The 16,624-nt window shown below is 35.2% G+C and overlaps 1 protein-coding gene across 1 annotated transcript in view; it reads left to right on the top strand.

The window, feature by feature from the left end:
• The first annotated feature begins 292 nt into the window (after window positions 1-292).
• The window catches only part of DLGAP5 (DLG associated protein 5), a 39,370-nt gene continuing 23,038 nt past the window's right edge, over window positions 293-16,624 (top strand). The window contains exons 1-9 of the mRNA XM_063090864.1: window positions 293-530; window positions 5,499-5,692; window positions 7,924-7,986; window positions 9,115-9,199; window positions 9,291-9,407; window positions 10,339-10,409; window positions 12,268-12,542; window positions 13,225-13,352; window positions 13,857-13,983. Coding sequence (XP_062946934.1) covers window positions 293-530; window positions 5,499-5,692; window positions 7,924-7,986; window positions 9,115-9,199; window positions 9,291-9,407; window positions 10,339-10,409; window positions 12,268-12,542; window positions 13,225-13,352; window positions 13,857-13,983 — 1,298 coding nt within the window. The remainder of the gene's footprint in view (window positions 531-5,498; window positions 5,693-7,923; window positions 7,987-9,114; window positions 9,200-9,290; window positions 9,408-10,338; window positions 10,410-12,267; window positions 12,543-13,224; window positions 13,353-13,856; window positions 13,984-16,624) is intronic.

The raw sequence follows: 16,624 nt of genomic DNA, 5'->3' as shown, positions 1-16,624 counted from the left end.
ATTGTTCTCTATGGTAAGCCCAGATCCTATTTTCTGTGTTCTGGACTATAGCTTCTTGGGCTTCACTTCATCTGTCAAGTAAGTTCCTATTTAGAACCCCAAAATAGGTTGTAGTGTCTTGTTCTCTGTTAACCTCCTTCCCACTCTTCAGTGTTACATATTCATTTCATCGTGCATTTTAATGTTTTTATTTCAGAAGTCTCTAAGGTGGGACAGGAGATGAACTGGAATCTTAATTTTTTAAATAATAAAAATTTGTGTAAGTTGGTTTCTATCTCTTTTCCCTGGCAGGATGTCTTCATCACATTTTGCCAGTCGACACAGAAAGGATTTAAGTACGGACATGATTAGAACTAAAATTGCTCATAGGAAATCACTGTCTCAGAAAGAAAACAGACATAAGGAATATGAACGAAATAGACATTTTGGTTTGAAAGATGTCAACATTCCAACCGTGGAAGGTAGAATTCTTGTTGAATTAGATGAGACATCTCAAGAGCTTGTTCCAGAAAAGGCCAATGTTAAGCCAAGTAAGTAAAGGTCTATTGTAATTTTAAGTACTTTGAAGAGTGAATAAAAGTTGGTTTAATGCCTGTGAATAAAAAAAAAAGCAAAACCAAAAAACCCCTGGTGAGCAGAATGGTGTTTTGAGATACCATTCTAAATAACTTGGAGTTTTCTACAACTAAATACTGTTTATTTAAGGTAAAGGCTGTGAAGGTCCCTAGCTAAGCTAAAGCCATTCACCTATGGAGTATTATAGCACTTTATTATCTGTATTATCTTATAGGACTTCTAAAGTTCTTCTGGAGCTTAGGTAAGATAAGTGTTGACAAGATAAACTAATAAGAAACATAAATATAGAATGATGAAAGAATCCTTGAAGTAAGAATACTTTGCCAATGGAAACATTAGAGAAAAGAACAGAATTCATCCTTGCAGTTTGCCCAGAAGGATTTGGGACCATTAGGAAGGAAAGAACCAATTAAAGAAGAAAGGAATAATCTCAGAAAAAGATAAAAATAGAATGTCTTAGAAGGCAAGAGATGCTACAGAGAAGGAGTAAGAGAACTGAGAATTGACTTGTATTTAATCAAGAGTCATCACTGGACTCCTATTTAGTTGTGTTTATATAGCAGCAGTGAAACAAAGCAAGGATAAATGGTGAATGGCAGAAAGATCAAGTATTTTTAGACGTTTTGTAGAGAAAGAAATGAGGTGTCAAGTTATTTAACTGTTCACTGCTTCAATTTTATTTTCTAGAACTCGTGTAATACTTGGCACATACAGGACACTCAATGTATTTGAGCTTAAATTGTTCTGTAAAAGAGGGATTTGGGCTAAAAGGTTTCTGGCAGATTTATCATTTTTGTGATTCTGAAGAAAAATGAGAGAATAGAATTAAACCAAAGCATTGTGAGTTTCTTTTGTTTTTTAGATGAGGTGATCAGTGTATGTTTGAAGGTCAAAGGAAATGGGCTGATAGTTGAGGGAAGAGAGAAAAGAATAACATCTCTAAGGAGTTGGGAGGAAATGAAAACGGGGGTTTTATAGAATGATATGGGATGGCCTTTAAAGAAAGAACCAAACATTTTTAAGTATGAAAAGAGGTGATGTTACTGCCTCCTAGGTCATGGCTTTGCCTCTCCTCTCATCCTCTCAAATGTTCCCTCCGTTCCTCAACCAAAATCTCTGAAGTGAAAATCTGACCAGGTCTACATGCTATTAAAATATCCTGTTTATTTCCCATTTGCAGAGGCTTAGAGGTGGGAGTGGGCCTGGTATGTTCCAGAGAGAGCAAGTAGGCAACCATGGCTAGAAAAGAATGAACATGAATCTAGATCCCACAGAGGCCTGAGTACCATCATTATAAGGACATTGGCTTTTACTCTGAGTGAAATGAGAAGCCATTAATGGATTAATGGGTGTTTCTATAGTCTGATTTATGTTTTAAAAGGATCACTTTAGCTGCTATGTTGAGAATAGATTGTAGAGTGGCAGGCATGGCCTCTGGGAGAGCAGTTAGGAGACTATTGCAATCATTTAGTTGGTGGTTGATCAGGGTGGTAGCAGAAAAGACAAGTGGTTGCATTCTGGATATATTTTGAAGGTTGAACCAACAGGATTTCCTGATGCATTGGATGTGTGATTGAGAAAGAAAGATAACTCAGGACAAGTTTAAGGTTTTTAGCCTGAAAACTGAAAGTATGCAGTGGCCATTTATTAAATTGTGAAAGACTGAGGGAGAAAAGTGTTTGGGGGATGTGGTAAGAGTTCATATTGGGCATATTAAATTTGCAATGTGTACTAGACATGTAAGGAGAGATGATGAAAAGTTAGTTGGGTGTACAAGGTGAGTTGGGGGAAAGTCTGAGCTAGAGATGAAAACTCAGGAGTTATCAACATATACATGGTGTTTGAAACTGTAAGACTATATGTGATTATCCAAAGTTCTGGTGTGGAAAAAGGAAAGCAAAGGGGTGAGCACTCCAACATTTAGAGGGCAAGGACATGAGGGGGAACTAGCAAAGAACTGAGGAGCAGCGCAAAGTAAAGTAAGAGGTCAACCAGAAGAATGTGATATCCTGGAAACCAAGTGAAGAAATTTATATCAAGAAGAAGAGACTGATTAACTATGTCAGTCACTACTGCTTGTTAGGTCGAGTAATATTAGAAGTGAGGGTTTGAACTTCTCCACTGTGGAGGTCAGTGATCTTGATGAGTAGTTTTGGTAGAGTGATGTTCAGGGAGTGAAAGCCAGATTGAGAGGGCTCAAGAGAAAACGGCAGCACCACCTAGGACATATTCTTGCCCCAAAAGTTAAATTTGAATCTAATCAAACCCTTAGATATAATTTCCAATTTATAGAAAACATGGAGGCAAGAGGAGTGAGTAAAAAACATGAAAAAGCAAATATGCAAATATATACAGAGTGCAGGACATTTAGTAGGACAACTGACTGTCTTTTGTCAAAGAGGCATGGAATGAAAAGAAGGGTAGGGAGGAAGATCTGTTTTAGATGAAGAGATTTAAAAGACATCCAAATAAAATGTGTAGATTTTGCTTGGTTCCTGATTTGAGTAAACCAATGGTTTAAAAAAAAGACTTCTTTGAAACAGAGAAGTTTAAATCTGGACCCTGTAATAGGTGATAACAGGGAATTAATTACTGCTCATTTTGTTAGGTGTGATACTGGTATTGCGGTTATCCAAGGAAATGTCTTTACTTTCTGGAGGTGCATACTAAAATATTTAGGGATGAGACCTTGTCAGTAGAATTTGTTTTTTTAAAAACAAGTGCAGCAAAATGTCATAATTGTTGAATCTGGGTGATAGGTATATGGGGGTTCATTATATTCTGCTTGTGTGTATATTTGAAATTTTTCATAATTTTGAAAAAATTAAGGGAGGATGTAAAGAGAATTGGATATAGGGACATAGATAATTCTCTCAGAGAATTTTGCCTTAACTAGGGCTAGAGAAATGAGGCAAGTAGCTAGATGAGGATGTAGGTTGGAAGAAATTATTACATATTTATAACTTCATGATGGCAACAGTCCAGTAGAGAGGAAAAAACAGGTGAGCAAGAGGGTATATTGCTAGAAGAATGTCCTAGGTGAGAAGGAATGGAGTGCATCTATTATAATAAATAACATCCGTGATTGGATTAGTTACCCCAAAACTTAGTGGCTTAAAACAACAGTAAACATTTATTTCACACAATTTTTGTGGATCAGGAATTTGTTTTTTGTTTTAATTTTATTAATATTGTTTTTTTACATTCTATGATGTTGTAGAACAGTTGGGAGGGAAAGGGGGAGGGGAAAGGGGAAGGAAATGTGATGGAAGAGGGAGGGAGGAGGAGGGGTTGGACTGAGGCCTGTGGCACCCCCTACATTCCCACAGGGGAGACCCGTGGGCTTCCCATGTAATGGCTGGATTCCTTGTCCTACCCTTTATTTACATCCTTGTTTTTACCTTTGATTTAATTGTGTTAGTTAATATTTGCCTGTATGTGAGTTTTATCTGGAGTGTGTCAAGGGTTAAACAGCTAACTGCATTTCTGCATTCTGTAGTTCTGGGGTCACAAGCTTGTTCTTGTTTTAACAAAAAACCACAGCCTGCTAGCTCTTTCCTGAGTAGATGAGAGACCGAGTTGCTCTCTAAAGCAGACCCCTCCTCAAGTAACCATACTTCCTGCCCTTGCGCCCAGGTGTGATAAAGACCCTTACTCAAAACCATGTACTCACTGTTTGGAAACAGTCTCACTCCTTGACCATGCTTCCTGTTGTTGTGCCCAGCTGTAAAATGGTTGGGCCAGCTGTGATCAGCCCCTTACCCAAAATAACTACTTGCTTAAGACCCCTGATATGGGGGACTCCGCCTAAAGACAAGCAAAAGAGCCAATAGAAATGCTTGCTGCTTACTTACTCAAAAAGAATATTTAAGGCTAGTTCTCCTTACATTTGTTTGCTCAGGATTTGGAACACAAATTCCCCTGAAGCTTCTGGCAATAAAATATCTGACTTTCCCTTCTCTCTGAGTGACTGTGTCTCATTGGCGGCTCCTTCCTGTAACACCAGTGGTGGCTTGGTTATTGCTGGGTTGGATGCTGATGTCAAGGGGGTGTGGCAGTAGCCCTCGATCTCCACCATCCCAGCTCAGGAACCTGGGGCCCTTCTTGCTGAGGCTTGCTGGTCGTCACTGGGCTGCTTGGGGGGGGGGGGGGGAGCGAGGCCCAGGGCCCCTCCGCTGCTCCAGCTCGGGAGAGCCCAGGGCACCTCCTGTAGCTGCTTGGTGGTCTTCGCTGGGCTGGTTGTGGATCAGGAATTTGGATGTGGCTTAGCTAGGTAGTTCTGAAGGTAGCAATCAAGATATCATCCAGAGATGCATGGGAAGGCTTGACTGAGACTGGAGGATCTGCTTCCAAGGTGACTAACTCACATGACCAGCATATTGATGCTGGCTTTTGGCAGGAGGACTTAGTTCTTTGTCATTTGAACACCTCTATAGGGTTGTTTAAGTCTCTTTAAGCCTCCACATAGCCACTGGCTTCCCCTAGTGCAAGTGATCCAAGAAAGAGCAAAGCAAAAACTGCCAATCTTGGAAGTCATACTCCATCATTTCCATAACACTTTCTTGGTTATATAGAACAGTACTATTCAATGGGACAACACAAGAGCATGAAAACCAGGAGGTGAGACTCCCTAGAGGTCAATGTAGAGGCTTGCTATCATACAAGTTAATTAACTTAGAAGTGAAGTAATACATTCCTAGTACATAGCAAGCAGTTAATAAATACATGAACAAGCAAAGGCAAAAGGAATAGAAATTTAAAAAGACTAGGGATTGAAATAACTGGTTAGAGTGCTAAGAAATTAAGTTATTAGAAGCATTTCTTAGCAGCAGTTGAAGCTAGACAAAAATGATTTTTTAGACATTTGCATAACTTTTTATCTGAAATGTTTTATATACTGTGTTGTTTTGTTTTCTGCTTAGGGTCAATGAAAACTGTTCTAGGTAATCAACGAAAACAAATGCTTCAAAAATACAAAGAAGAAAAGCAACTTCAAAAATTGAAAGAGCAGAGAGAAAAAGCTAAACGAGGAATATTTAAAGTGGGTCTTTATAGACCTGATATGCCTTGTTTTCTTTTATCGAACCAGAAAGCCATGAAAGCTGAGCCAAAAAAGGTACATTTATTATCTTAACTTGATATAAAGGAATAGTTCCTTTTATTTGAAATTTTCTTTAAGGGACTAAATGACTAAAATAATGCCTACCCCTTAGTCCCTTTATTCACTTAACTAGTTGATAGGAATGACATAATAGTAGCTCAGAAGAATGAAAATCAGGTCTCTTCAATAGCTATAGGTAAGTGGAGATAAGATAAAACTAGGAAAGTGGGTAGAGTCAGGCTGAATGATGCTATACCAAATGACCTAGGATTTATGCCATAGGTTATGGAGAGTCAAGGGAAGTTTATAAATGAGGTAGTGTCATTATCAAATTAGTAATTCAGGAAGATTACTCTGGCTTTACAGATTATAGTCCGGAAAGGGAAGCATTTATAGATAGGAAGACTGGCTATGAGACTATTGTAATAGAATAGATGAGCTGAGATAAGCAGATTGGGGCAGTGGTTTTAAAAAGGAAGAAGTAGGTAAGACATCTTAAGAGATATATTTGACAAAATTGGACCAAGTAGGTGGTGAGAGGTGAAGGAAATTGAAGAGTCAGAGATAAGATGATTCTGGAGCTATTAGTTTGAGCAATCATACAAATTATGCTCCTACTAAAAGAGATGAGAAAGAAAAGAAAAGGAACAGGCTTAAATGGGTGCACATTAATTACCTTTAAAAACAAAAAAAAACTTGTTTGGGCCATCAGGCAATTGGGAATAAAAATTTGGAAAGCAGGATAGAGATTGGTGCTAAGGTGTGGATTTAGGGTATGATATTGGGAATGTGGGTGGACATTTAAACTGTAGGACTATATGAGACCACTCCAAAAAGGTATACATAAAATTATGAAAATGAGTGGGGTCCAGAGAACACCTTCAGGCAGGCAGAAGTCAGGTATCAGGCTGAGAAGGACTGGTCAGAGTGTTAGGAGAACTAAAACGATAGAAGCTAAAGGAGGCATAATCTAAAGAAGAGCATGATCAGTGAGTCAAGAGGGATGAAGTTTGAACAGATGCAGTTGGATTGTAAATTACGTAGTCACTAATGATTTGCTGTTTTAAAGATATTTATAAAAGATCTCATTTTAGATAATATATTTAAAAGATCTCATTGACTGTATATGCATCCCTGATTTAAATAAGAATTGAATGATATAAAGGCCTATTTTTCTGGGCCTCATGAATTCATTTGACAGATCTTCGATTATTTATTTGTGTACCGCCTTAGCAAGAGACCAAAACTAATAGGATATAGTTCAAGGTGGAAAGATATAGATAAACATTCTATATATATTAGAGGAGGGAGAGATTGTTTTTGGCTGGAGGGATAACAAAGACGACCCTGGAAAGTATTAGATTTAAGCTGCCTTTTCAAGAATATGTAAGATGCCAATCATTGGTTTAAACTATAAAAAAACTATTTAAAAGGGTTATATGAAGGCAGGAAAAGAGGCAAATCATTGTGTTAAGTTACAACATTCACCAAAAATTGTTTTTTGTTCTCCTTAGTAGCCATTGCTGAATTTTGCATTCTTTATGCAACTCTAGAGGAAAGCCTAGTTTTCTTAGGACTAGGTTTTTGCTGAGATTTGGAGAAGAAAATGACTCCTTATCTAGAGAAGGCTGTGTTTATGCTTCTTAAGGAATTTTGCAGTTAGTCAATATCTTATCACTTTTTAATCAGTCTTTCTCTTGCTAGATTTTTTCCCCACATTTTTTGATCAAGTCTCTTTTCACAGTGGACAAGTGTATAATCATGAGATTTGAAAGCAAATTGTTAAAACTAGGAAAGTAAGCTGTAAAATACCTTTTTATAAATAGAAAATGAAAGATCCTAATACTCTAGTCTGCTCATCTATCCCCTTCCCAAATATTTTTAACTAATCATATTAATGAGGATTCTAATACCTGGAAAATAATGATTTGAAATTTCCTCTCCTCACCGAGAATGTTAGTAAGTTTTACAGTTATTAACTTAAACTTAATTTACAAAACTTTGATTTTTTTTAATTTGAGAAATTAAAAGTATTTTATATATATATAAACATCTATTTTAAACTTAATTTAAGTCAAACCAAAACCAGAAAAGGTAGGAATTTAACTTAGCAGGTATCTTTTTGCCATAATGATTAAGGGTAAAATTTAACTTTAAAATGGGAACTTTATTTCATAATGAGATATGAAAGTAAACTTGTTTGCCAGTTCATTTCTCTTACTTTATCTTCTTTTGACTCTTTTAAGGCTATTCCATCTTCTGTACGGATTACAAGGTCAAAGGCCAAAGACCAAATGCAACAGGCTAAGGTATAGTTGATAGCAGATAATTGTTACTAAAATGACAAACTGTGCTTTTTTTTTCTCAGAGTAAATAAATTTATTTTTAATCTAATAATCAGATTCAAACATAATGATCAATTTCCTAGAGTTGACAGGTACCAAAATCACTGTTATTGGTATGGTGACACAGATCAGTTTTTGGCTAAATGCTAAGGAAATTTTCACTTGAAATATTCTTTGCCCAAACATCCTTTATGAGATATGTACCAAACTTTGTGACACACTCTTTTTTTGTTTACTGGGCTCCTATTATGCATTTCAAGTCACCATGAAATGCAGATAGAGGTGGAAAGCACATAGGTTGGGTGTTACAAACTTATGGGTCTTCAAAATACTGTTATAGATAGAAGTATGAGAAGGGTTACTAAGTGAAATGAGCAAGGAGGGAAAGGAAATAGCAAGCCTGTTTATCAGATGAGTCAGCTAAGTTTCACATATTCAATAGATTTTGATTTGCTACCATGATTCTAGGCACGATTCTAGGCTCTGGGATACAGCAGTGAACAAAACAAACAAAATTTTCTGCCTTCATGGAACTTACATGTAAGACAGGCAGTAAGAAAATAAATATGTAGTATGTCAGATTGTCATAAGTATTATGGAAGAGAAAAAAAGGAAGGGAGATGGGGAGTACTAGAAGTAGGTGTGAGGTACAATTTTGATTGGGGCAGTCAGGGGAGGCCTCACTGAGATGGTAGCATTTTGAGTGAAGTCTTTAAGGAAGTGGAGGAGTGAAATGTAGGAAAGAGCTTTCTATCCAGGAGAAGAATTTTCTAGGCAAGGTTCAAAGGTCTTGAAGTGAAAGCATGCCTGGCATGTTTAAGGACCCTCAGAAGATTATATAGTCAGCTATTTTTAATAGCTTAGGTTATTAGCATTTTCTAAATTCTGTGATTCTTTAAAAAAAAAAGGATGGAAGGAAATTTATATAATGGAAAACTTTTTCTTTATCTCATTGTATTTGGAGAGGTAGATTTTTTTGTCAGGTTATTTATAATTGTCAGATTTCAGATGGGGGGTCAATTTACAGATTAAAAATGTGGTTGTTTGATTCATTATGCAGTTAAATCACGTAACACCTAATCTCTTAAATAGATTGATAATGGGAGTGATGTTCGAGCAATCCGACCTGATCAAAGACAAACTTCTGAAAAGAAAGTGTTTGACAAGGAAAAAAAAGGTAGGAATATTAGCAATTACTGTAAGCTCTGATGCTACCATAGCAACAATTAATAATTACAAAGAACATTTGATTTGATATTTTCCCACAGTTGTACAGCCTGTAATGCCCACAGCAGTGAGAATGACTCGATCAGCTACTCAAGCAGCAAAGCAGATTCTCAGAACAGTCCCATCTACAAGAAAGGCAGTCACAAGAGCTACTAATGGTAAGAACTATTTCTTGATTGATGACTAAACTAGAATTTTTCGTTTCTTGAGGTTTTTTGTTCAGTTTTTAAAATCAGCATGTACTTCTTTGAGTAGGAAAAGAAGAAATGGGAGATTCCACTTCCTTCAGGTAGGTTCCAAGTCCCGACATGTAGTTAGCACACAGTGGGTGCTCAAATGTTGAAGCACCCGAATTAGTATAAGCAGTGCTTCAAAGTGAAAAATTACTGGCTCAAATAAATCACAATTTATTCATTTGGTGGAATACAATGTGGCTATTAAGAATAATGTGGTAGTGCTTGCAGGAACCTCAGTTGGAATCCAAGACATGGCACCAAAAAAATAAAAAAGAAAAGAACAATATTGTAAAAGAACACTTAACAACATGAGTTCATGATATATTAAGTGGGCAAAGAAAGACAGGTCAATCCCTGAACACACCCTAAAGTATCACCTGAGTAATGGAATCTTGGGTGATTCGGTGGAGAAGGGAGGTTTCTTTGTGCTTTTCTGTATTTTCCTAATTATATATAATAAATATGTACGAGAGTACTTCAAAAAGTTCATGGAAAAATAGAATTAAAAGATAATATGAATCTGAACTTTTCGAAGTATGCTTGTGTTTGGTATTCAGAGGAAAAAGGTAAAATACCTTTGTTTTCTTTTGAAAACAGATGGCCTATAGTTGTCAAGAAATTTTGTTTTTATCCCATTTTATAATATGGCTTTTGATCATAAAAATCCTTCAAGACAGACATTCCTATTATTTTCCTAATATCGCCTTTTCCTTTTCCAAATTACCTGGTACTTTTTTTCTTTTTCTTTTTTTTTTTAATGGCTGGCCAGTATGGGGATCCAAACTTACCGAGTACTTTTAATGTAGCGTTTTCTATCTAGTCAAATGGATGTCTTATTTCATTTTTGTTTTAGATGATGAACAAGAAAGCAAGGCACCAAATAATGGAAGACCAGCCACAAAGATAGAAACAAAACCTGACAAGGTAGAGTATAAACATCTGTTTATCTAAATGTTTTGAAAATCTCACTGCTACTTTCATAAAGTTGACATTAAGCATCAGAACTGCTTCAAGAGGTTAAACTACATGTGTTAAAAACTCTTGAAAAAAAGAAAAAGCTCTTTAATCACAGGAAAGTTTCAAGAGAATTTACTGTGGTGATTGTTTTTAGGCATCTTATTATAAGAGTTTTATAGGGGAGAGAAAGCAGAATTTGGTTAATGGAAGATGAAGAAAAAAAAAAACTCAGCTGAGGGAAACCTTTTGTGGGAATTAGCTAAGAGATAGGACGGAGTAGGGTGAAATGCATTGCCTTTGGATTCAGTTAGGCCTGGGTTTCAATATTGTCTCTGCTTCCAATTAGCTTCATAACCTTGGGCAAGTTATATAATTTATGAGGTTGTTTTCCTATCTGTAACATGGAATACCTACATAGAGCAGTTTTAAGAATTAAATAAGCAGGGCCGAGCCCGTGGCGCACTCGGTAGAGTGCTGCGCTGGGAGCGTGGCGACGCTCCCGCCGCGGGTTCGGATCCTATATAAGGTTGACCAGTGCACTCACTGGCTGAGTGCCAGTCACGAAAAAACGAAAAAAAAAAAAAAAAAAAAAAAGAATTAAATAAGCAGTTTGTCTTTGTATCTCTAAAACCTATACATTTGCCAATAAGTAAATATGCTAATGTTTCTGACAGCATCTAGCATAGTGTCTAATAAGGTCTTCAAAAAAGAAGCACCATTTTGAGGACCCAGTTGCTTGGTCTATAATTCATGGTACAATTCCTTAACCATAAAAAAAAAAAAAAAAAAAAGTTATGCTAAGAAGTGAGTTACCTGCCTAGATTCTTACTAAAAATCAAATATAGATTCTCCAGGAAAAGCAATAGAGGGTAAATCTTCACAGACAAAGCAGCTAGACCTCATGGCTTGAGATTTATTTTTCCCTTGACAGTTACCACTAATTTTTACTTTCACTGCCATGAGGGCCTCAGGGACAGTGTTGCCACTTAAACTCCTGTCCAGATCGAAATATGCTGGTTTGAGTTTTTATCTCATTAACAATCAGAAACTTAGAAACCTCTGAAAATTATGTTTAAATACCAACTAACAATTAAATTGACTTGGAAAAGAAAATATGCTTCATATGTAATGTGATTAATCTTGTGTGTCACACTGAAAAATATTGCTCTTGTGATCAGGTTTTTTATAATTAAGGTTATTTTAAAAAAGGATTGGGTCCTTACAATAGTAGTCATCCACTAAAACGTTAGATTTCTGATTCTCAAACCATTGTAATTATCAATGTAATTTAAGTAAAAAGGTATATATTGTTAATTGAGTAAATTTTTCCATCTTAGTTTTCATATGCAGTCATGCATTGCTTAACATTGGGGATACAGTCTGAGAAATGCATTGTTCAGGTGATTTTTGTCATTCTGCAAACATCATAAAGTGTGCTTACAAATCTAGATGGTATAGCCTACTACACACCTAGGCTATATGGTATAGCCATTATAATCTTATAGGATCACCATTGTATATGCAGTCTGTTGTTGACTGAAATGTCATTATGTGGCACATCACTGTATTTTAATCTGTTGTAATCACCTAAAACGTATTATTTAGTCCTTTAATAAAGATTGGTTCTCTCTGATCCAGGATCATAGCAATATTCTAGTGTATCTGATCCTTTGATTCCATGTGTACATTTCATTGTATTTGTTTTTATCTCTCAAAGTATGTGTGGGACATATATTTCAATTGTCACATTTTCAGACCTGTAAAAATTGGTCGAATGTATCCTTAGAAGAGAAATTCTTACTTTACTCTGTTTACTTATATCCAGGTAATTTCTTGTAAAATTGATAGTGAAGAAAATACTTTTGAATCACAAAATAGGACAACACATAGAATGGATCCAGATGGAGTCTTATCAAAAATGGAAAACTTACCAAGGACAAATACTGCAAAAATGAAAGGGAAGAATTCCTTCGCACCTGAAGATTTTATGTTTCAGCCACTGGATGGTCTGAAGACCTATCAAGTAACACCCATGACTCCCAGAAGTGCTGATGCTTTCTTGACACCCAGTTATTCCTGGACCACTTTAAAAACAGAAGTGTAAGAATATCTTAATGAGTTCCTTGCTAAGATGGGTAACAAATATCTTTCTTAGATTTGGCCTGTGCTTTTAAAAAGTTATTATTTAGTTAGTGAACTGTGATATTTCCTATGTATTGTTATTATCATTATTTAGACCTGACAATTTGTGTGTTTTTTTTTTTACATAAGTGACTTAATTATAACACTTGGAAATAAGTTTTTCAAAAAAAAAAATTGCTATTAATACCATAGCTCAGATATAGCTTTTTTTTTTCTTTCTTTCTTTCTTTTTTTTCTGTCTGACTATTAATTTGGAAAAACTACATCAAAAGACAAAAATGATTAACTTGTGAAGTGGGGGAAAAATCAGCTGGAATCTTTAAAAGAAAATCCAAGTTTGTTTTGCAAAGACTGGCTGACAGCAAATATATTAGAAAATGCTTAGCAGCATTCAAGACTATTAAGTGCTTATGTTCCATTAAGAGATCTTTAAAATCTTTGAATCTTATTACAATTAATTAGTAGACATTCTCACTATAGGTGTTTATATATTTTCCCTTCCAGAATAAACATATTTTTTTAAAAACAGAAACATTTCTATTTTACCCCACGTTTTTAAAAAACAACACTATTTTGAAACCCCTCAATTAGATATGTGGAATTCACATTTAATGAAGTATATTTTTGCTATTGTTATTAGTGATAAGACTCAAGAAGCAACAAAAGAAATTTTGGCACAAAAACGTGAAACTTACTCTACCAGGACAGTACAGCAAGATTCAAATAAATTACAATGTCCTTTGGGTTCTCTAACAGTTTGGAAGGAAGGTATAGTATCTTAATTAAGTTTTTACTTACTTTTCTGGATTATGACTTACAAGAGATTTGTTTAGAACTCTTTGTCACCATATAGTTTTGGAGTGTGACCTCAGGTTCAGAAAAGATAAAAAAGCATGGGTAAAGAAATCTGGAGAGAAAGAATTGGAACAAATACAGACTAGAAGAAAGGGGAAATAAATGTAAATTTGAAGAAATGAAAAATATTGAGAGCTATTTTACAGGAAATATGGTAAATAAAACGATTGAGGCAGAAATAAAATTTAAAAATTCAGGGCTGACTGGTTATCTCACTTGGTTAGAGTGTGGTGCTGGTAGCAATAAGGTCAAGGGTTCTGATACCCTTACCAGCCAGCCACCAAAAAGAAAAACAAAATAAAATTCAACATTGAAAAAATTTGAAGTATTTTTAAAAATGTTTTCTTTTTGTGGGGGATATTATTTTAGGAATTGCTGCTTTAAAATTTATATGTAATTTTTTTTTTTAATGTCTAGAGCATGTCTTAGATCAAGATGAAGCTACTACTAAAAATCTAAGTGGCCTTCCAGTAAAAGAAGTCTTATCGCTTGAAATAAATGAAGGTCAGATATCTCAGCCACAACATGATGTGCCATATTTCAGGTTTGTCCCTTTGTTCCTAGTATTAAAATTTTGTACTAATGTCTAGACATTTGAAACCAAAATTACAATATTTTTAACCTTAATATAGTTGGTGAGTTAAAGGGAAACTGACTTTGGGTGATTTTCACTTATCATTTAAATTTTAATTATTTTTTTTCAATAGCTAGTACATTCTTGTGGTTCCTTATCCAAAGGATAGGAAAAGGTACAAGTGAGAAGTCTCCTTCCCAACACTGTCTCCCAACCCCATAGTTCAAACTTTCCATGAAGGCAAGTGTTGTTCATTTCTTGCAAATACTTCCAGAGATAGATAATGCATATGTAGGCAAATATAAACATTTTTTTACTTTTTTAAAAATATAAACAGTAGCATACAATACATACTCTTCTAAGAGACATTCCATGTTTTAATGGCCACGTAGTATCCAATTATGTGGATGTACCACAATTTATTTAATAGGCCTCTGTTAGTGGGTATTAACATTAGGTTCAGTCTATTAGTATTACAATCAAGGCTGAAAAGAACGACCTTTATGCTTTTCAATTCTCTCACGTACAAATATATAATTGCCTCAATTTATATTCCCTCTAGCAAGGTATGATAGTTCCCATTTTCTCATACTTTTTCTAATGCAACATTAGCAATTTTTTTGAGCTTTGCTAATCAAATAGATGAGAAATATTAGCTCACTATAGTTTCAATGTTCATTCGTTCTTTTTTCTTTTTTAAAAAATTTTTATTTGCATTTATTTTATGCTGAATTTATTCTTGAGCCATACGTTTTGTTTCTTCAGTTTCTTCTGGAATATCTTTTTCTTCTGTGCAGGCTCCTCTTCTGGTTCAGGAACAATTTGTTCCTTTTTAGTAAGGATCATCTTCACATGGCAGTGGGAGCTCACATATGGGTTAACCTGAACATGAGCTCTGTAAAGTGCTTTGTTCACGTGGATATGCTCAATGACCAGAGAATCTACATCTAAACCCTGAGGTTCAGCATTACTCTCTGCATTTTTAAGCATGTGCAGCAAAAATTCAGCACTCTTTTTGGGCCACTGACCCTGTGTCCAACCCCACTATTTGGCCTGGGCACACCCTACCAACTCCACCATTGTAACGCCTGAATGGTACACATTGCTCTGTAAGGTGACATCCTTCAGATTCTTGGTGGCTTTACGGATATGCATACCCTTGATGGCCTGAGTAGTTTCACGGGTGTTCTTAAAATGAACACGAATATTTGAACCTCTTGATTTGCATGATTTTGTGGGGTTTTCTGGGGTCAAGCGAATACCGAACCATTTTCAGAGATCACCTTAGGCTGCTTACTGGAAGAGCTAACGTTCATTTGTTCTATTATGGAGTATGTATCTTTTTTATATATATATTTGAGAGCCACTTTATTTTTAGAGCGTAGGGTTTTAGAATTATAAGCTTTTTTTAATTTCATTTTTTTAAATAATCAAACATTAAATTGGTTTAAATTTCTCCAATTCTCTCTCCCTCCTAATTATAAGGGATTTTAGAGATTAGCTAGTCCATTACGTTGTTTAGCTGAGTCATTGAGGTATTAAGCAGTTTACCCAGCTAGGTAATGTCAGAGCCAAGCCAGGTTTCCTTTTTCATTAACTCAGTCTTTCTTTGTTGTGACATTGAGTATAAACAATTAAATCTTCCTTTTAGGAAGCAAAAACTGTCCTCAGTTTTTCCTGCTATGATGATGTTTTGGATTTTTTGTTTGTTTATTTGGTTTGTTTTTAGTTCTTTAAATCTTTGGGTTTGAGGAGATTTTGTTTCCCAATTTTTTAAATTGTGGTAAAATATACATAACATAAAATTTACCATCTTAATGAGTTTAAAACTACAGTTAAGTGGTATTAAATATATTCATAATGTTGTACAACCATCACTACAATTTCCGTAACTTTTTATCCCTTAAGACTGTAACTCTATAACAACTAAAAAAATAACTTCCCATTCACCCTTCCTCCCAGCTCCTGACAAACATAATTCTAATTTCTGTCTCTACATTTTGACTATGCTAAGTATTTCATATAAGTAGAATCATCAGTATTTGTCTTTCTGTGACTGGCTTATTTCACTTAGCATAATGTCCTCAAGGTTCATCCATGTTGTAGCACATGTCAGAATTTCTTTCCTTAGGGGAGGTGAGAGGGGTATAGGGAGAGGTTGGATAATGGATACAAAATTACAGCTAGATAGGAAAAATAATTTCTACTTGTATACTGGAGTGCAAGGCATCTAAAATTAACAGTTTATTGTTCTCAAATGACTAGAACAGAGTAGCTCAAGTGTTCTCATCACAAAGAAATTATAAATTTCTGCAATGATAATATGCTAACTACCCTGATTTGATAATTACATATCATACCTGTATTGAAATATAACTCTGTACCCCATAAATATGTACAATGAATACATGTCAATTAAAAAGTAAAGTTTAAAAAGTAATAGAAGTAAAAAATAAAAAAGAATTTCCTTCCTTTTTAAGGCTGAACACTATTCCATTGTATGTATAGACTACATTTTGCTTATCCATTTGTCTGTCAATGGACACTTGAATTGCTTCCATGTTTTAGCTGTTGTGAACAGCTTTAAACATGGGTGTGCAAATATCTCTTT

The sequence above is a fragment of the Cynocephalus volans genome, chromosome 3 (genome assembly GCF_027409185.1).
Source record: "Cynocephalus volans isolate mCynVol1 chromosome 3, mCynVol1.pri, whole genome shotgun sequence".
Classification (NCBI taxonomy): Eukaryota; Metazoa; Chordata; class Mammalia; order Dermoptera; family Cynocephalidae; genus Cynocephalus; species Cynocephalus volans.
The sequence above is the reverse complement of the archived record's forward strand: the minus strand, read 5'-3'. Positions and strand labels throughout refer to the sequence as shown.